The following is a 21,607-nucleotide window of genomic DNA, read 5'->3' on the forward strand; positions in this document are numbered from 1 at the left end:
TGTTGAGAGCCACAGCCAAAGGGGCCCCAGCAAACTTCCAGCTGCCAGCAAACTTCCAGCTGCCGGCTGATGATTGGCTCACAGCGGCCCCAGCAACATCTAGCTGATTGGCTCCTCGGCCCCAGCAACATCTAGCTGATTGGCTCCTCTGCGGTGATGCTCATTGGACTGTTTCCCTGCCCTTTCAGACCACGGAGCTGCTCATTGGGGGACTTTTTTTGGCTCCGCCCACGTGACCCAGCCAATCGGCCTCAAGAGCAGGAGGATTGTGGGAGGTGGAGAGAAGCTGGTGTGGGAGAGAGAGGCTTGTGGAAAGCCGGTGGTGGCAGTTGAGGCTCTGAGGATTTTTCCTGAGAGGCTGTTTTGTTTGGCGTTTGTGGTTCTAAAAATAAAGTTAGTTTCTTTTGACAAGTGGCTCCTGATTGTGCCCAGCCAGACTGCGGCAGCTGCACTGACATAGACCCCCTGGGACTGCAGCTGGCACAGGGACAGCAACAATGACACTGAAGATGTTTCATTGTTTGACCCAGAAAAAGAGACAATAGACCAAGAAAATCCAAAATCAGGCATCCACTGGCATTATTTTTCCATTTGTTCTATCCATTTCCATTTGTTCTATGGGTGCCATTATAGCCTATGTTCTCTATGAATTGCTCAGCAGCGGCTTCATTGCCTGTCTGATGAGAATTATCTTGTTGCTGCTATGTGAATTTGGGGTAGTGAAGAATGTCGCAGCTAGACTAATGGTTGGCCTCCTGTGGTGGAATCACATGGATGAGGATGGAAAGAGTCATTGAGTGTGTGAGTTCAGGAAGGCAACTCCTCTGGAGTATAAAACTGTCTCAGAGGCTGAATCAAGAGTGTCTTGTTTGGAACTGATTGCCGGTACATCGCTGTGGTTGATATTTGCCCTTAGTGCTCTCTTCAGTGGTTGGCTGTGGTTATGGTGGGTGTGGTGCTACAAAGTGCCATTTTGTAACTGTATGGTTACAAAATGGGCAGCAGGAAGAACTTAACCAGCATAGCTATGTTGTACTCGAAAAGTGTCATTGGAGATGATCAGATTTCTTAAATAGAGAGCAAGCTTATGCATTCTGTGACATTGGGGAACAACCAAAGAGATTCTTACTTACTTTAGAACTGTTTGGAATCAGTCCATTGCAAAGAGGAATATCAGTTTTATTTTTTTCACTTAAAAACTTTGTTCAAGGGGCTGGGGCTATAGCTCAGTGGTAGAGTGCCTGCCTCACATGTGAGGCACTGGGTTCGATCCTCAGCACCACATAAAAATAAATAAATAAAAATATTGTGTCCATCTACAATTAAAAAATATATATTTTAAAAAACTTTGTTCAATAAAAGAAAAAAGCTGTGCAAGGTGGCGCGTGCCTGTAATCCCGTGACCTGGGAAAGTGAGACAGAAGAATCACAAGTTTGAGGCCAGACTTAGCAAAGTGCCCTGTTCCAAAATTTTAAAAACATAAAAATAAAAATGTCAGGGGATGTAGCTCAGTGATAAAGTGCCCCTGGGTTCAATCCCCAGCAAGAAAGAAAAAGAAAAGTTTTCCTACTAAGTTTTTTATTTACTTTCTCTAACAGAGTTAGGAAATTTGGGTCATAGGAACATTGACGGAATTTATTTTATGGTGTACATATCTACTTACAGTATGCATATATGCATATAGTAATGTCTCATTATATTCCGAATTAATATATTCATTTATATGTTTCAGAGATCTTTGCATTTTGACCCATAGAACCTGGGAGGATGTTCTTAATCTATCTCAAAGTTCTATGTGTTTACATGCTATTTCTGTAGGTTATGTTCAGAAATAGGTTTTGATTCCATTGTAAGAGTGAACACTTAGTTTGTGTATGAGTTGGAAAACTGTTAATTTCTCATATATACTGTATGTTGAAATTGCTTACTTTAGACACGCACAAGTAAAAACCAAATTCAGGCCAGTCCTATTGACTAGTTTCTAAAATGTTGTGTTTATTTTTATACTGCAACAAGTCATTTACTTAAGGCCCAATTAAACATAAACTTTAGAGTTTCTGTTTGAGACATACCCAGGGATTGCTGCTACTCTATTCATCACATGGAAAGGATAGCCAGATTTTACTTTGGAACTTCTTGGAAACTCTTCAATGGTCTTTGGGCTAATAAGACCTTATCTTTTATTACTAAATGAGTATTATCCGTATGTCATAATAATAATCATTTAATACTTGGCATAATAAATGCCTAAAAGGCATTTTATTTTATGAATTTTTTCTTGCTATAATGGGGATACTGTAAATCATACATTTATGTTATTTTTATGGGAGAGGGGGGTACAGGAGATTGAACCTAGGGCATTAACCACTGAGCCACATCCCCAGTCCATTTTCTTACTGTTTTTTATTTAGAGACGGAGTCTCACTGAGTTTCTTAGTGCCTCGCTAAGTTGCTGAGGCTGGACATGAACTTTTGATCCTCCTGCCTCAGCCTCCCACACCGATGGGATTATAGGCATGCACCACCTTGCCTGGCTTAATGTTATTTCTTTAAACAAGGTAATATATGTAACTGTAAACTAAATCAATCTACAAAATGTTGTAGGCATCTGTAAATTCTGTTGTAGTTTCTATAAACTTCATTGGAGTCTTTTAATCAGATTATGTTGTGAATATATTTATACACTGTTAAAATATTTTTAAAGGTGTTTAGTTGAATAAATATCTTTGTTGGAGTGATAGCTTGGAAGGTGCACAATTTCACATTTGTATAAAACTCTATTGTCTACAAAACAAACAAACAAACATAACTGGACTCAGGACAGCCTGCCTGGCTTGGGATCCCAGCCCCATCACTTACTGGCTCTGGGCCCTTGAGCAAGTTAGTTAAACTCTTTACTGCCTCTCTACTAAATGCTGCCTCTGAGCCCTTGAGCAAGTTAGTTAAACTCTTTACTGCCTCTCTACTAAATGCCCCCTTAACAGTAAGAGAACTAATAACGATACCTATCTCATAAGGTTATTGTGCAGAGTAAATGAGTTAACATTTGCAAAACACCTGGGAAAGTGTCTGACCACCACGTTAAACAGAAATTCTAGATACAGACTGATGTGTCTTACATGCCACTGTGTGTGTGTGTGTGCGCGCGCGCGCATGGGTCTTGGCCTTCCATATCCAACATCCTTAGATCCAACTAACTTGGAATCAAAAATATTTGGAAAAAAAGTTACTTCTGTACTGAACACGTACTTTTTTCTTGTCATTATTCCCTAAACAATATAGTATAACAACCATTTACGTAGCAGTGACATTGTATGAGGTATTGTAAGCAACCTGAGGATGATATAAAGTATACAGGGAAATGTATGTCAATTATACGTAAATACTACACCGTTTTATGGGAGATAAGCATCCATGGATTCTGGTATCCATGGGGTTTCCTGGAACCAATTCCTCTTAGATCCTGGGAGATGACTAATACATGTATTTACAATTTGTACAGAGAAACTCTCAAGGGATACATAACAAACGTATTTGGAATTCAGGGTAGAAAATAAATGCAAGAGATTTCACCATAACCTTTTACATTGTTTTGACTTTTTTCACCACATGAATAAATGACTATTCAGAAGAAAAAAAATGAAAAGGAAGTTGCAGGGTCTCTTCCATGTCAGGCAGCCATAACATGGCTGGTGGAAATAAAGGAGCATCGCCTGAGACAGACTAAAACCTGTGACATTTCCCTTTAATAGGACAACGCAATGCTAGAAATACACAAGGTGGGTACAACTACGAGGCACCAGGAGCAGGAATGAGGAGACTCCCTCCTTCACCAGGAAACATGCACAAGTGTCTCATGGCCAATAAAATAACAATATTTATTTCATTTTAAAGTTATTTTTTAAATAACATCTTTCCTATGAAGAACTCAAGATACATCTGTAAAACTTCAAATTTATAACAAACTCTGTGAATACTTGTAATTTATAAACAGGGCTAGATGAGGCAGATAAGAAGGCAAGAGGGGAACAGGGAAGGGGAAAGGCCCAAGAGAATGAGCTGGCAGAGGGCCTGTCCACCAGTCACAGAGAAACACTCAGCAGGGGACAGCAGGCCCAGGTTACTGCCTGGTGGTGAATTCGTAACTCCCGTCTTGACCCTGGGACTGCTGGCCCAGGACTGACACTGTAAGTAAGCAGGCCAGCCCGAAGGAGGCTGGGGGGACAGTGAGCGCCACCTGCAGGCAGCATCAAGAGGTGGTGGAGAGGGGTCAGGGAAGAAGGGGTCACAGAGGAGGAGGGAGGGAGGGATGAATGTGAGATAAGAACCTCAGTGTGGTAGAAGCCACACCAGAAACACCCAGCAGCAGTGGCGACAGGAGTGGGGGGTTCCAGGCACGGAAATGGGAATGAAGGTCTGTGTTGGATTTGAGTGTTAGAACCGGAAGCTTCCTTCAGACTTCCCAGAGTGGAGGAGCCAGGATGGAGGGGTGCTGGGCAATGTGCTGAGAAGCTGGCACTGCAGATCTGGACTTAGGGAACAAGAGTGGGGCCAAAGGTCAGGAAGGGCATGCTACCCAGGGAGAAGCCCAGGAGGGAGTGTCCGTCTCTGCGACCTCTGTTCTGAGGACAAGGTTCTATTTCATTCACGGAAGGAAATGATCAAGGTTTCCATGCAGGGAGCATTGGGACCATCCACAGGGTTGGCATTTTCTGGGCTCCTGATTCCTCCTCAGGCTTCACCACGATGCAGTTGCAGACATGGCACAGCTGGTTGCTTGGACAAAAGCCCAGTGGGTTTGCAGTTCTCCAAAAACCCACATAGACCAACAGTGATGAGTAAAAAGAGAAGGAGGGGGAGAAGGGTCTTCTTCCCATCTGTCTCCAGGATTCACAGTTCTCAGAAGGTAGAGGGAAAACACAACTTGACGTTTACATTCCTTTTACAGCAAACGGTTGTTCCAGAAAGAGCGCAGCAAACGGTTGTTCCAGAAAGAGCGCAGCAAAACCTGAATTCTTCTGAAGACAGATAAAGTAAAATGAACCAGTGCATCTCTGACTTCCTGTTGAGGATCCTGTTTAAAAAAAGTGAGAGGGAGGAATTTAAAAAAAAAAAAAAGCAATAGAAATAATCCAAATCTAGACACTTAGCATGCTAGGAACTAGTCATTCGATCCATGTGGCAAGCAAGCAGTTTCTGAACCGAGGGAGCTGAGGGTAGGTCACCAGGCCTCTGTTGTTTGCTTCATCCTTTTTGCTGGGGAGCTGGGAGAATGGGCAGGACGTGGGCTGGGGAAGAGGTTAGATGAATCCAAGCCAAGCTGGAGGTGGCAGGGAGTTCACCAGCTTCGTTGAGCAATAGGCAGAGGTCCCTGTTTATGTGGGAACATCGAAAAGGAGGCTGAGCATCAGGCACGCTGCCCCTGTCCCTGCCCCCACTGCAGTGCTGCAGTCTCTTCTCAGCAGCACAGCCTCCCTGGGTGGTTCACCTGGGCTCCTCTGCTCAGTGATCTCAGATGGCTCCACCTCACTCAGAAGGAAAGTCAGGAGGACTTCATAATCCTGGCCTTGGGCCCACTGTCCACCTATCTGACCATGTTTTACTACCTTCTTCTCTACTCAACCTCAGCCACACTGGCTTCCTTGCAAGGCCAGACACACTCTGGCTCAGAGTCTTTGCTGTCCACGGTCTCCACGGCTCCCTGCTTGTGTCCCCCTTTCATGCCTCTGAAGGTTTTACCCAAAGTCACCTCCTCAGCGAGGTCTTCCCCCAATGCCCAGGCTTACAACTGCAGACCTTCACTCTTCCCTTTGCTAGAATTATTTTTCTCTTAAGCATGTATCACTAACTGATAAACTATATCCTTTATTGTTCGTCTCACTTTACAAACTCCATGAGGTCAGGGAGCTCTGTCTCTGCCTCACTTCCACATTTAAAACAGCCGGGCACATAGCACATGCTCAGCAAATATTAGCTGAATAATAAATCAATGAACAATAGACCATTAGCAGTAAGGTGAGGAATTTAGACTATCCTATAAGAATTATAAATCATTAAAGGATTTTTTTATGTTAACATCAGTTAGGAAAACTAAATGCATTTCCTTCCAGAATGACAGATGAGAAAAAAAATACAAAACACCAAGTCAGATGCTCATATATTTAAATCCCAATTTTGCCACTTAGAAGCTAAATGACCTTAGATGATTCACAATCTCTTTGAAACTCAACCACTTCTCCTGAAATACTTATGATGGCAATTTGTAGGGCTACTGAGAGAATTCAGTAAAACATGTAAAAGTGTCTCCAAGAGTACCTGGGAGAAATGTTAGTTTCTCTTCCTCTTTCTAAAAAACTAAGAAATTCCCTATCATTACTGTATCACTCAGGGTTCCAGAGAAAATAAAATAACACCTGAATTAGGCTAATTTGAGAAAGTTTAAATAAAGAGACTGGGCTGGGGACAGCAGAGCTGCCACCATTCCTGGGCCCTGGCAGGAAAGAAGCAACAGTTTCCAGAACCCAGAAGAGAGTCCTGTGGCGTAAAATTGCAGATCCTAAAAGCAATGAGAAGTTTAAAGTATGTTATTTTAACACACCTTATATCTAGGGAAATTACATGACCCAGATTTAAAAACATAAGACTAACAACAGAAACCAACCAAGCAAGGTATCTGAACAAAAATCCCAAATAACTAAACAGTAAAATAGAGGCAATTTTGAGAAACACAGATTACTTCTGAAAACACGTAACACTAATTTAAGTGCAAAGACCCAGAAAGCAAGAACCGTGGAAGGTCAAGAACAATCAATTTAGCAGACAATGATGAAATCTGGCGAGTTCCTTGCTCGATAGTTTCAGGAGAATGAACAACAGTTTCTTTAAATATACCAGCAGCAGGAAGGCAGTCAGAGAATCAATGTGACCACTTGATTATATACAGCACAAAAGGTAAATAAATGATGACATCTATGAAAGAAAGGAACTGGGCCAGATTTGAAATTCTATTAAAGTTGTCTGACCTAAGCTTTGAAGCAGCAGAGGCTTTAGCATTTTAAAACCAGTCTGAGGAGAAATGTTTTAAATGACTACATTTAGAATACCTGCTGTGACTTAAAGGTATCCTAAAATGCAATTTTGTAGTGGAGGGCAAGGTGACTTTAAAGGTCCAGGTCAAAGCCAGATGCAAGAAAAGCTTTAGGAAATGTAAAGATAGGATAGAATGGAATAGGATTGAGAGTCCAGAAATACCGCATCACATTTGCAGTCAATTGATTTTCAACAAGGACAATCAATAGGGTAAAACTGGTCTTTCAACAAATGGAGCCAGGACAGCTGCAAACCTACGTGCAAAAAAAAAAAAAAAATTGAAGATGAACTTCTAACTCAAACTGTTTATAAAAATGAACTCCAAGTGGATCAAAGACCTAAATTTAACTAAAATTACAAAGCTCTCAGAAGAAAAGTGTAAATCTTCATGCCTTCGACTAGGTCATTGTTTCTTAGCAATCATATGAAAAACACCCGAACCTAAAGAAAAAACAGAAAAAGTGAATTTCATTAAAAACTACACTTCAAAAAACACCATCAGAAAATGGAAGGAGCCGGGCACAGTGGCATAGGCCTATAATCCCAGCGACTTGGGAAGCTGAGGCAGGAGAATCTGAGTTTAGAGCCAGCCTCAATAACTTAGCAACATGCTAAGCAACTCAGTGAAACTATACCTCTAATAAAATACAAAATAGGGCTGGGGATGTGGCTCAGTGGTTCAGTGTCCCTGAGTTCAATCTCTGGCACCAAAAAAAAAAAAAAAAGACTAGGGATGCAGCTCAGTAGTAAAGCAACCCTGGGTTCAATTCCCAGCATCAAAAATTTAAAAACCTACAATGACATAATAGACAGCTAATAACACATGTTTTAAAGGGTGAGGAAAAACTAGGACCTCATAAACTACAGATGGGCCACAAAGTAAAACGGTGAGCCCAGGTCCTTTCACACACTAGGAAAACACTCTACCACAAGTTACATCCCTAGCCAGGTGAAGCCACTTTGGAAAAAAATCTGAAAGTTCCCCAAAAGTAAAACAGTGGACATATGAGCCAGCACTTCCAATTTTAGGTATGTACCCCCAAAATAACCACATCTACCCAAAGCTTTTTTTTTTTTTTTTACAAATTTGATAGCATCATTATTCATAATAGCCAAAAAGAAACGACCCAAATGTCCATCAACTAGTAAACAGATAAACAATGGAATACTATCCAGCAATAACCAGTAGACACATTGATTCATGCTACAACATAGATGAACCTCAAAAGAAAACAGAATAACCCAAGAAAGAAGTCTAAGGCAAAAAGCTCCACTTTGCGTTATTCCTCTATATGAAATATCCAACACAAGTAAAACCATAAAGACAGAAAGTAGGTTGGAAAGACCAGCAGGAAAACTGAGGGAAAAAAAGTGACTACTTGGGCTTGGATTTCCATTTTAGGGTGATGAAAATTTTCTAAAATTGATGGCACTGATGATTATACAGTTGGGTGAACATACTAAAAATCAGTTAATTGTACACTTTGAATGGGTGAACTGGGTGGTAGGTGAATTATTCTCAATAAAGCTGATAATTAAAGAAAGAGAAGCGACAGGGTGTCAGTGTCACTTTAATGAGCTGAAGGGGCTAAGTTGAAGACTCCCAAGAAAATGCAACTCAAAAGGGAAAGGAGAGGGGAAAATGGGAACCGGTTACACGGAGCAGTAACCTCTGGACTGGGCAGAGGCAAACAGGAAGAGGATGGTTGTGACTTATCCCACTGTATTTCTTTCCTCCGAAAACAAAAACAGAAAGAACAACGAGTCCTCAGAGTTAGCCAAACATGAAGTACACAAGTTGAGCTGAAGTTCATAAAGTACAGTTGTCAAGAAAACTCTCCTGCAGAAGAAACTGTAGCAAAGGACAGAGAGGGAGATGATAAACACTGGGAATAGGTCTAATAAAAGATACAAAAGTACAGAAGTATTCAGCCTCAAATACAGAAAGGGCAAAAGCAAACAAAAATTATTCTTATTTAGATAGATAACTTGTGTGTGTGTGTGTGTGTGTGTGTGTACCAGGAATTGGATGCAAGGGTGCTTAACCACTGAGCCATATCTCCTGCCCTTTTTATTTGTTATTTTGAGACAGGGTCTCCCTAAGTTGCTTAGGGCCTTGCTAAATTGCTGAGGCTGGCCTCAGACTTTTGATCCTCCTGCCTCAGCCTCCTGAGTCTAGGATTACAGGCATACACCACTAACTTTAGATAGCTAACTTTTTTAAAAATATATTTTTAGTTGTAGATGGGCACAATATCTTTATTTTATTTATTTTTATATGGTGCTGAGGATGGAACCCTGTGCCCCACACATAAAAGGCAAGCGCTCTACCACTGAGCTACAACCCTAGCCCTATGAGTCGGTCTCTAAGAGAATTACATAAATTTATCTCATTTAAACTTTCACAACAACTCCATAAGGTAAGTACCATCATAATCACCATATTACAGATGAGAACCAGGAAAGTTAAGTAACTTGCCCAAGGTCACACAGTAAGTATGAACCAGGTTTGAATCCAGTATTTCAGCTCTAAAAGCAGCACATTTAACCCTTTACACCATAGTTGGATATTCACTGAGTGGTGAGTCCATATGTAAATATCTCTTGTATACATGTTAATCTGCCCTGGTATTCTGATAAGGTTGTCCACTGAAGCTGAAGGGTGTGGCTTTCAGGTGAGGACTTCTGAAAGGGGTCCTTTGCAGAAAATGTACAGAGGCAGGGAGGTATTCCCACCTCTCTCTGGGCCTCATTCTCTTGGGTCCTGATATCAGATCAGATGGCGAGAGGTGGCTCTTGAGAGACAGTGGTCACCAAGCAGCAGCCTGTATGGTAGAGTATGTATGGGTTTGGGAGCAAGTCAACGTGGCTTTGAGTCCTAAATCAGCAACTCGCCCTCTGTGTAACTTCTCTAAGCTTCCTTAATTGAAAAGCAGAAATAATTATAGTACCAATGCCATTGCTAGTTGAAAGAGTTTAAAAAATAAGGCAGGTAAACACTTAACACAGACCCTGGCAAATAGCAAGCATTATTTTTACATAGATTCAGTTTTTCTTCGAACTGGAGCTAGTCTGGGAGATAGGACTTGAAAGAGGCTAAAAAGCCCACAGAGAAAGCAACACGTATAATCCAAATTCTAATCTCAAGTCTCAATATCCCTGGTTCTTATAACTCCTACACAATTTCACAGCTTCTCAATTTATATTTCTAATAGTAATTTATTTTTTTTTCCTAGTACTGGGAAATGAGCCCAGGAACACTCTATTATTGAGCTACATTCCTACCCTCTTTTATTTTATTTTATTTATTTTAGGATAGGGTTTCACTAAGTTGCTGAAGCTGGCCTCGACCTTGAGATCCTCCTGCTTCAGCCTCCCAAGTGTCTGGGATTACAGGTATGTGCCACCACACCCAGCTATTGTTAATAGAAATTTCAGGCTTATATGTCTCAAACAGAGCTCTTCTATTTTCCTTAATCTGTCCTTCCCAGTTCTCCCCATCCAGTAAACAGTACCACCATCCATTCAGACACCCAGGCCCAAAACACTGAAGTCATCCATGACTCTTTCTCCCTCACTACCCATATCCAATACATCAGCTGATCCTGCAGGCTCTTCATCTCCATTTTAATCTGACGATGAGTCTGATCATCCCTCACCACCTCCACTGTCACACACTGCTGCCTTTGGAGGTTCCTCTGGAACCCCTCTTGCCCTATAAACAGCCTGTTCTCAGCATGGCAACTGGACTCCACTCTAAATGTGCTCTCCCTCTCCAGAACTTTCCTTCACACTTAGTGTAAAACCCGAGCACATGATCTCCACCTCTGAAACTGAGGCCAACTCCCACCCCTCAGCTCACTCTCCCCATAGGGGCTTTGCCCTCACTCTTCCTCTGCCTGAAACACTTTTCCACAAGTGTGCCTGTGGCTCGCTCCCTCACCTCCAATCTCTGCTCACCTATCACCTCCCCAGGGAGGCCCCCCTAGTGGCCCATCCAAAGCCACTCTCCATCCTTCCGTCTCTCCTCCTCCTGCTTTGATCCCACATCCCTGTCTGGCAGGCCTGTCCCTTGTTCATCTGCTTCACGGCCTCGCCCCTGCATTTTCAGTGCTGTGAGCTTGGATTCATCTCTGTCCTGCATGCTGCACTAGCTACCAATGCCTAGAATTGAGCCTGGCATAGAATGTACTCAGTGACTTTTGTTTGCATGAAATGAGTTTATCAAATATTTCATTTGATCGTGTTTGTTCGTTTCCTTCTTGCTTCTATAGCATTATTATTAGGGCCTCCCCTTCATGGTCTGTCTCAGGGGGTGTCTGAGGAAAAGGCTGTGTACTCTCCACTTTTGGACCAGAATACAGCACTCCCTGAAGACCCTGCAGCGGCAGCTAGAGTGATTAACAAGAAATTACCATAGCACAGGTGAATGTAGGGGCAAGACTACAGGCTCTGAGGGGCAGGCACCCCTACTGTCACAGAGCCCCGTGTGACCGCTATCTGCTGCCAAATACAGGTTGTTGGGGAGGCAGACTAAACAAGGTGTGAGTTTCATCATCCCCAAGATTCTGAATAGCAATCATTTCCCATGTCCTCTTCTGATCTTATCATAATCAGAAGAAACTAAGATGGCAGTGGGCTCACATCACACCTAGGGCTGGTTCAAGCAGGATAACCTTATGCAAAAGCACAGGTTCTCCCCCCACCCCCCACCCCCCGCCTGTGCATTAAACTCACCTGGCTAGCTTTTAAAATACTGGATGCTCAGGCCTCACCCTCAGTTAAGTCAGAATTTCTAAGGGTTGAGCCCAGGCATTTGTACTTCCCAAAATTCCACAGGTATTCTAATATGCATGCTACTTGAAGGGTGTGGAGCAGTTTCTCAAATTTTAATGTGCAAACAAATCCCCCCTGCCACAGGAATGTGTAAAAGGTAGATTCTGATCTGCGGTGATGTGGGCAGGAGCCTGACATTTTGCACATCTAACCAGTTGCCAAGGGATGCTGATGCTGCCCGTCCAGTGGCCACCAGCCACCGCTGGAGTAGCAACTGTGAGATCAAATGCTGACTTTGACTCAGGCTCACCATGTACAGGTCTAATGTTTGGTGATCTAGATATTATGAATCTAAGTCCCGATTATTCCTGGGATCTCAGCCCGTGGCAGCCAGTGCTGTTGCTTTTCCTACCTGGCAGGATCTTACTGGGGAAACCGAAGTCTTACCTCTTGAGCCTCCCTATAATCCATGCTATCTGCAATGTATCTCAGCTGCATGACCAAGTTCTGGATCATTTCCTCCTGGTGATGATTCTGGACAAGGCTATTCTCCTTGGACTGAGAAAGTGGAGGATGACCTGCATTGACAGAAAGAGTTCAAAAGAGATAATTCCACTTTCTCTGTAAAACCATTTACTACTAGTTACTAAAAACTGTCTCAGACAACGAGAATGATGAAATCCAACCATTATAATTATCAAAAGCAAAGCCTTGCATTGGAATAGATTGGCCCTATCCAATGGAAATATAATTCAAGCTTTTTTTTTTTTCTTTTTTTGCAGTGCTTACAATTGAACCCAAGACCTGGGTTCACCAAGCACTCTATTAGTATTACTGAGCTATACTCCCAGGCCTACATAAGTAATTTTAAATTTTCCAGTAGTAAAATTAGGTGAAATTAAATTTTTTTATAACTTTATTTAATTTATGTGGTGCTGAGCATCAAACCCAGTGCCTCACATGTGCTAAGCAAGGACAAAGTTTCTGTCCTCTAGTTGCTCACAACCCACAGGTTAGGGATGATACGATTCCCAAGAAAAAAAAGGGAATGAATTTGGACTGAAGTAGATGTAAGTATGACTTTGTAGATAAAGCCAATTTTATGTTGGACCTGTTTTATTTCAATGAAACATGAGGATCTTTGATTTTGCAGGTTTTTTTTTTTTTCTCCAAGCAGATTTATTTAACCTAACAAAATTTTATATACAAAGTGATCTGGACATGCTGCTTCAAAACATGATCCTTATTAATATCCTGATACATTGATTAAAAAGCAACTCACTCTAAAATAAATAGAAAAGTACCCAATGCATATTCAATGAATGGCTTAATCACTGCAACTTAACTAGTTTTGTAAGATGATTAACATAGTAGGATTGAGTCCCTATGACAGGCTGCTGGAGAACTGATGAGAGACATCAAGAGGCCATTTTGTGCACTGCCACGGTGATGCCATCATGTTTTTGGATCATAATGTTCCCATTATCTGATTCTAGGCACACCACAGGAATATCAGTGGGGTCAGAGGTTAGCTTAGCTGCTTGTTGGGCTAGAACAGATATAACCCCAGCATGTTCATCTGACAGAGTCCCACGACAGCCCAGATTAAGTCCTTGTGAATCTGTGCACAGGACTCCAACAATGGACGGATTCTTCATTGTATCCTCCAAGTGCTGCTCCAAAGTCGCCTCCATCCCGCTCTGATTTTGCAGGTTTGACTCTAAGATCCAGTGGGAGAGAGAGAAACACTACCACCTAAGATGTTATAATAACAAGATTGGCACAGAGTCAGGGAAATGTCCCAGGAAGATGATCATCTGTTGAATCTTGAAGGATAACAGATGACTAATAGTCATAAATGATTCAATAGCCTGGAGAAGAAAAGATAGATGCGGTTGGGTCCCAGCTAGGCAGGGGCTGCAGGCAGGGAGGACAGGGTCTTAATGCATGAATTCGCCTCAGCCAAAACCCCTAACAGGTAGCTTATATAACAGGTGAAATATATGAACTTTTGATCAAAATTGCAACCCTACTCCCAATTATTTCTGTTTTCTATTGTTATTTTCAAAAGTACCTTGAAGCACTTGCATATTAATGAGATTCTCACCTCAGGCCATTTTGAAATAACACCCTAATGATCAGTTGACACTTGCAAAGACTACTTGACAATCTCCTTAGAAAAAGTGAGGACATCTTTGAGGGCTGAGAAATGAGAAGATGCCCAAAGAGAATAAAGGGGAACCAAATGGGGAGACTCTTCCAAACAAATTGCTCCTATTTCAAAACAATTGGCCTGCCTGAGCCAATCAAAAGCATATTAATTTACAATTATTTGTTTAATAAATGAACTGTCACCTGGGAAATACAAAATCTAATGTCTACATTAGGAAAATGAAATACAAGTTGGATAAATTTCAAAGGGACACTAGAGAAATGAGGAAACCCGCAAGCTTTAGGTAGCTCAGTGACCAGGGGAGTTAGGTAGACAAAGGGGCAGAGAGGAAGGACAGGGCACAACAGAGGGGTGAGTGCTAAAAGTGAGGTATATTTGCATTCTGGAACCAACATGATTACTCATATTTTGTGCATATCTAATTGACTAAATGGCAAAACTCTGAAGGACATGGATCTATTTCACAGCTTGATGACCCAGCTCTGTGTCCTATACACAGAAGGTACTCAACAGATAATTGTCGATTAAATTTGGGTTGAATGATAACCGTGGACCTCCCTTCACCTACCCATCCCTCAACTACTGGTTACTAAGTTTACCTAAAGACAGCCCTACCTTTTAGTTAGTATTGAAGTCAGCTCTTCCATTTAAGGTTATGAAACAGCAAGAATAATGCACATCCGTATATTTTAAGCTTTTGGTATAGAATCTTATCAGAAGCCTGGAGATACACTCACAATTGCTGGTGTGAGCATTCACTGGTACAACTTCCGTGGGAGGAAGCTGGACCTCTTCGAACTTATGATGTCATATTTAACATTTATATGTGTAATTGGCTACCATCTGACCCCTTAACCAGACCATGCTCCATGAGGAAAGGAGTTATTGCTGTTTTTGTTAACCATTAGTGCCCCAGTAGCTAGCTAGTGACTGAAATATAGTAGGTCCTAGTATTTTCTTTTTGGAACTGAAGATTGAACCCAGGGACATTCTACCACTTAACTACTCCCCAGCCCTTTTTATTTTTAAATTTTGAGATAGGGTCTGGCTAAGTTGCTTGGGGTCTAAGTTGCTGCCCCTGGCTTGAACTAAGATCCTCCTGCCTCAGCCTCCCAAAATGCTGGGGATTAAGGCATGGGTCACTGTACCTGGCAGTGTTTTCTAAATGAACAACAAAAATGTATACCTTGGAGGTACACCTAGGAGCAAACCAAAAAAAAAAAAAAAGGTGAAAGTAAATATCCAAGCACCCTCAAAAGAAGTTGAACAACTGAACTCTATATCTATATATCTCATTTAAACAATACATAGACATTTATGTATTTTGCTCTTTCCTCTCAGTAATTCCATTTTTTTTTTTTTTTGGCGTGGTTTTGGGGGTTGAACCCAAGGGCGATGTACCACTGAGCTAAATTTCCAGCCTCTTTCTAATTTTGACACAGAATCTCGCTAAATTGCAGAGATCGGCCTCAAATTTGTGACCTTCCTGCCTCTGCCTCCCAAGTCACTGGAATCCCAGGTGCATGCCACCACGCGAAGTTTTAATTATGGTATTTTTGCCCTTTGTCAAGACAATCACTGCCTCCCCTCTTCCCCCAGCGATGGTGGGCGGGCCCTCCTCTTGCTTTTACTCATCTTTGTTCCCTCCAAGAGTTTCTAAATCAGCTTACATGCTGTATCAGGACGGTCACTCTGGATTTCCCACAACCTACCCATCCCGCAACTCTTTCAAGAAAAAGCGGCTTTAAATTCCCCCATACAAAAACCATGCCTTTTTTTCTAGTTACGTTTATATGAGTAGATTCCCCACAAAGTAACAGATAAATCTTGGCTTCACCAAGCCCCTTGCCAGTCAATGAATGGATTTCCATTTCAGTCTGTGTCACAGTTCCGACAAAAGCCACCAAGAAGACAAGGGGACCTCCTCAAGTCATCGGCTTTCCCAGTAAGAGTTTTTCTCTGAGCAGTATTTAAGGATTCTTTTTTTTTTTTTTCAAGGTTTTTTTTTTTTAAGGGACCTCTGTCGACCTCCACCACCCAGACGAGGTCCGCCCTGCGCCATGCAAACTTCCAATCCAAGCAGTTCGATGGCGGGAAAAGCGCGCGCTGGGCGGGAGAGTTGGGCTGGCTGTAGCCAATAGGAAGTGCACACGGGCGCAGCCTCCGAGGACGATCTCCTTAGCCGCCCGGGGCGCATGCGCCGCTCGCCCGCCCGCCCGCCCAGTTACGCAGCCTTACGCGCCTCGCCTCGGCCTTTGGAATCTCCTAAAGGCAGCTTTGCACTCACCTCTGATCTCAGTCATCGTAGGCCTGTTTCTTAAGCGGCATCATAAACTAACGGTTAAGAAGACAAACTGTGTTTCCTGGGCCAGGAAAAGTGTGGGAAGAAAGTGGGGGGCGACTCTTCCTTGCAGGACCCCTTGCTTTTCATTGTTTGGCGGCGTGGGGTGCTCACTAGTGGGCCGCCGCGCCCAAATACCAGGTACCAGGGGGGTTTCACCTATACAGTGAATGCAGAAAGATGCGGAGTTCTCGGCATGCAAATAAACACGAACGTTAGGACCTCGGCTGTTATCGATAAATCAAGGGGAGTAGGATCAGGAACGTGGCACCCTGCTTTTGCTTTTGAAGTGAACCCGTAATTAAGAAAGCATTTTAGGTAAATGTGGCAAGGCCACGGGGCGAGATGCCTTCGGAGATGGAAGACAGCCTTCAGTACTGAGGATTCTGCGGAGTAGCGAGTGGGAAAACGTATTGGAAGGGGTTAGAAGAGTGGGGACGATTGCTTAACTTCTGAGCATTAGAGAAGCCACTATTGCGTCTCAAAACGGTGAACTTTGTGGTCTAGGATTAAAAAAAACAGCAAGGGCTGGGGCTGTAGCTCAGTGGTAGAGCGCTTGCCTCCCATGCGTGAGGCACTGGGTTTGATCCCCAGCATCATAAATAAAGATATGTGTCCATCTACAACTAAAGAAATTTTAAAAATAAATAAATAAAAAGAAGAAGAAGTATAGGGACTGGGGCTGGGCTCAGTGGTAGAGCGCTTGCCTAGCATGTGTGAGGCACTGGGTTCCATTCTCAGCACTGCATGTAAATAAATGAATGAAATAAAGGTTCATCAACATCTAAAAAAATATTTAAAAAGTATAAATTCTAGAAGTTATTCATTAGGTGACAAAAATATCACATTCTGAGAAATCACTGACGCAGAGATAAAATTTAAAATTTTAGTCAACGAGGTTTTTGTTTGGGTACTAGGATTGAACTCAGGGGCACTTGACCACTGGGCCACATCCCCAGCCCTATTTTGTATTTTATTTAGAGATAGGGTCTCACTGAGTTGCTTAGCACCTTGCTTTCGCTGAGGCTGGCTCTGAACTCCCAATCCTCCTGTCTCAGCCTCCCACGCCCCTGAGATTACAGGTGGCGCTACCATGCCGGGCCCAGTTGGTTCTAGAAAATAGGTACCACATTTGGTGTGATGGCAAACAACTATTAAAATGCCTTTGAAATTCCACTTTTTCTGGGCTGGGAGAATGGTTTCAGTGGTACAGTACTAAACTAGCAGGTGCAAGGCCCAGGGTTTAATCCCAGGACTACACATTACTTATAATAAACATGGAACAGAAAAAAAATTTTTCCAATTTCAGTATCTCAGCGGCATGTAATCTGTTTTCAACTGAAATTAATGTTAGTAAATCCTTACAGGTATCTAGCATATTTTTTCACCTAAAAGCATAAGACCCAATACATTTAATTCCAACACTCTCCCTTAATGCTCAAAACAAGGCTTTAGCTGGTCCCGGTGGTGCATGCCGGTGATGCCAGTTACTCAGGAGGCTGAAGCAAGAGTTTGAGCCAGTCTTGGCAATTTAGCAAGCCCCAGTCTCAAAATAAAAAATACAAAGGCCTGGGGATGTAGCCCAGTGGTAAAGTGCCCCCAGGTACCATCCCCACTACCAAATCAAACAGAAGGCTGTAGTTTGCCAGCATTCCCAGACATTTAGGAATCACATGTTTCTGCAAAACAAAATTGCCAATTTATCTTTCCTTATATTGGTAAAATCCAGACGGAACCTAATCTGAATGATCCCTACCTTGACAATACAAATATTGTCAGGTCAAATTTAAAGACAAGTTTTTGTTAAAAGATAACTTTGATCTACTTTGATTATTTAGGATCATCTTAATTAATTGTCCCATCAATGATTCAGGGCTAAAAGAAAGAAACTTGGTACCATGAAATAAGTCAGTTTTAGATTTTTGCCACCTAAGACCTTGGATGAACAGATTTGCCACTGTCTTCTTACAGTTAATTTTCAAATAATATACTTAATGCCCAATTTTATGTCCTCAATACCAAGAAAAAATATATTAAGAGGGAATATTATAATAATTTAATACTAATATCTTACCTGGGTTCCTTGACATGGCTGAACCGTCCGGGGAGCTGACAAGTTGAGTCATGTATGCCCTGGGATAACTATATTTTTCCCACAATGATTTGTAACAATTTGTTACTTTGAGGGCGGCGGGTTTCAGAATTTCTTTAGGTTCATAAACAAGGCCCTCGTGACTTTTCTTCTTCATGTTTTTTCTCTGTTGAAAAATATATTTGGGGTTGGGGCTGTAGTTCAATGCCTAGCACGTGTGAGGCACGGGGTTTGATCCTTAGCACCACATAAAATAAATAAATAAAATAGGGATACTATGTCCATCTACAACTACAAAAATATATTTAAAGAAAAGAAAAACATATTTTCAGAGAATGTCTCCAATTTCCCTTTAAATATTTGGTATGTTATATGAACAGTGATGCTTTAACAGCACAAACTGCTTTAATTCCACAAATAAATATTTGGGGGTTTGAGTGAGAAGTGAAATAGGGTGATCTCTAGGTCTTTTTCAATTTAATTAAACATCTTTCTTAAGTTTCTTTAGATCTTCTTTACCTTCCCATCACACCCCGCCCCCCATTCTAATCTCCCATTAGTTTTTCTTTTCAATAGCCACATTCTATTAGGGGAGGAGTTTTAAATTGGTACAGAAAAAGAAAATTTGGTTAGGGTAGCCAAAAAAAAAAAAAAATCAAAACACAGAGAGGTAGGGAGGAGGGGAGATGGTAATACATTGTTCTATTTCTTTTGTTGTTGGTACTGGTGATTGAACCCAGAGGCCCTCTATCACTGAGACATCCCCAAACCTTTTTTATTTTTATTTGAGACCAAGGCTTGCTAAACTGCCCAGGCTGACCTGGAATTTGCAATGTTCCTACCTCAGTCTCTGGAGTCACTGAGACTACAGGCATGCACCACCTCATCCTGAGGTGGGATAGAAGGAATAAGGATAGGTACAAAGGAGACGAACAGGGAATGGAAAAGAAACTCATTTTAAATGTGGAGAGTCCCATGAACATCTCATTTTTATTCTTCAAACCCATTTTCCTCCAGACACAAATTCTTAAAAATCTCTTGAATCTTAGAGTACTGTGAGTCTGCATGATAAATGTCTACTACATTCATTACTAGCTTATACAACATATTTTCTTTAGACTCAATAAAGCAAAGGGAAAATATTGTTAGAGACTGAAGATGTAGGTATATTTCAAACATTATTTATTGAGTGGATGACATCAACCTAGAGATTCTAAAGAGAACCACCACCCTGACCCACCCTGGGCTCCTGGAGTAAAAGAATTCAACTCACCAAGCTGAGGTCAACCCCCACGTGCTTCTCATCTTCGCTATTTACAATATTTGCTTTAAAAAGAAAAGACCCCGGGCTGGGGCTGGGGCTGGGGCTCAGTGGTAGCCCACTTGCCTGGCATGTGTGAGGCACTGGGTTCGATTCTCATCACCCCATATAAATAAATAAATAAAATAAAGGTCTATCAACAACTAAAAAATTAAAAAAAGGAAAAGCCCAAAACCACATCTCACCCTCAAGCACCCCACCCAATCAGCATTCCTTCTCCCTTTGAGTATGTACCCCGCTCTATTGTTTGCTTTCCTGAATAAACCCTGTTGCTCAACTAAATAAAGCTTTATTTGAGCTTCTTTTGATGCATCCTGAAATTCCCTTCTGTGGCATAAGTCAGGAATCTGCCAGGGATGACTTGAGGTCCCCTTCTCCATTCTGGGTGACTTCCTTGGACCTTCATCTGGTGACAATCCAGTTATTTGTCCTGATTCTTCATGTGTATGAGTCCCTCTCCAGAACAATTCTTATATTCTTCTCTCCTTTTTCCTCTTTACAGGTACCATAAAGGCTCCCTCCTATGCCACTCACTTTACCTGATTTTATAGCACCAATTCAATGAGTTAAAAAAATTGAATTAAGACTTTCATTATCTTTCTTTCTTTATTTTCTTGATTTAAAGATTGTAAAGTGAAAGTACAACTTTCTATTGTACCTTCCAAATCTAACAGTTACTGAAAAAGGAAGGAATTAGTCACTATAATGAGTACCAAAAGAAGGTCATAGCAGGACACAGTGGCACGTGCCCGTGACCCCAGCTACTCAGGAGGTTGAGGCAGGAGAATCACAAGTTTGAAGTCATCCTGGGCAGCTTAGCAAGACTCATCTCAGGATAAGAAATAAAAATGGCTGGGGATGTCACTCAGTAGTAGAGCACCCCTGGGTTCAATCCCCAGTACTGAAAAAAAAATTTTTTTAAAGGTAATAGAGGAGGCCTTCAGGAGCCTTAAAGCAGTGCTGTCTAATAAAAGTAAGTGTTCCAAATATGTAATTTTAAGATTTATAATAGATAAAAAAGTACAAAGAAACAAGTGAAATTAATGTTAATGACCTATATTATTTCACTTAGTACATCCCAAAATAAGTCTAAATGCTAGCATTTCAACATGTAATCAATATTTTTTAAACTTTTTAAAATATGCATTTTTAATAACTTTTTATTTTATTTATTTATTTTTATGTGGTGCTGAGGATCAAACCCAGGGCCTTGCACATGTGAGGCGAGCACTCTACCACGGAGACATAACCCCAGCCCCTGTAATCAGTATTTTTAAATGAAATATCTTACATTCTCAATAAGCTAAGTCTTTGAAACCTGGTATGTATTTGGCACTTGAGGGAGATGTAGGAGGGCTTAGGCAGCCAGGGCAAGAGGGCAGTGAGGAGGGGCGGGGCCAGAACAAAGGAGCTTGGAGAGGGTCTTTGATGAGGTCAACTTCCTGCTTGATGAAAGTGTTCCTGGACACAAGGGGGGACCCAATCAGACACTCATCCTCTAAGTGGAGGATCCAATAGAAAGACTAAAACAGACGTGTGGACAGAGGGGGCACCAGTCAATAATAGTGAGGAGCACTTGGACAGGGGAGGAGATAAGAAACCAGGAAGTTCCAGAGACCATATAAAGAACAGACCCAAACTCCCCCACCAGATTCCCAGCTCCAGGGCCCCTTCTGTTTGGAGAATCTATTTGTGTTTCTCTGTCACTTTTGCAATAAAACTACTTCCTGCTTGCTAGCTCTGTGTCCTGTTCTTCAATTCTTTGTTGAACAGAGACAGAGACGATGAACCCAGCACCCCTAGAGTGTAACACA

General features: G+C 41.9%; 2 protein-coding genes and 1 pseudogene across 2 annotated transcripts; 1 reads left to right on the forward strand and 2 right to left on the reverse strand.

Annotated features, from left to right (window-relative positions):
* Positions 1 to 1,236, forward strand: part of LOC107143615 — a 5,465-nt pseudogene extending 4,229 nt beyond the window's left edge.
* A 2,539-nt stretch (positions 1,237 to 3,775) lies between these two features.
* Positions 3,776 to 18,629, reverse strand: Pxt1 (peroxisomal testis enriched protein 1). The gene is made up of 3 exons (XM_015487342.2): positions 18,455 to 18,629; positions 12,314 to 12,444; positions 3,776 to 5,075 (listed from the first exon to the last, which is right to left on the reverse strand). The coding sequence occupies exons 1-3, from the start codon at positions 18,627 to 18,629 to the stop codon at positions 4,944 to 4,946; spliced, it is 438 nt and encodes a 145-aa protein (XP_015342828.1). The 3' UTR covers positions 3,776 to 4,943.
* Positions 13,156 to 13,567, reverse strand: LOC107143848 (ragulator complex protein LAMTOR5). Its single transcript, XM_015487644.2, has one exon. The coding sequence runs from the start codon at positions 13,558 to 13,560 to the stop codon at positions 13,285 to 13,287; it is 276 nt and encodes a 91-aa protein (XP_015343130.1). The 5' UTR covers positions 13,561 to 13,567; the 3' UTR covers positions 13,156 to 13,284.
* Positions 18,630 to 21,607: the final 2,978 nt, after the last annotated feature.

This window comes from Marmota marmota, unplaced genomic scaffold (genome assembly GCF_001458135.2).
Source record: "Marmota marmota marmota unplaced genomic scaffold, marMar, whole genome shotgun sequence".
In the NCBI taxonomy this organism is placed as follows: domain Eukaryota; kingdom Metazoa; phylum Chordata; class Mammalia; order Rodentia; family Sciuridae; genus Marmota; species Marmota marmota.

What these genes read in the sequence shown, in the direction of transcription:
- Pxt1 (XM_015487342.2), bottom strand. Translation starts at nt 18,629, where the DNA reads ATGAAGAAGAAAAGTCACGAGGGCCTTGTTTATGAACCTAAAGAAATT. An exon ending in AGCCATGTCAAGGAACCCAG is followed by an intron (nt 12,445 to 18,454) that starts GTAAGATATTAG and finishes CTGTCAATGCAG; the next exon opens with GTCATCCTCCACTTTCTCAG. An exon ending in ATTATAGGGAGGCTCAAGAG is followed by an intron (nt 5,076 to 12,313) that starts GTAAGACTTCGG and finishes TTTTTTAAACAG; the next exon opens with GATCCTCAACAGGAAGTCAG.
- LOC107143848 (XM_015487644.2), bottom strand. Translation starts at nt 13,560, where the DNA reads ATGGAGGCGACTTTGGAGCAGCACTTGGAGGATACAATGAAGAATCCG.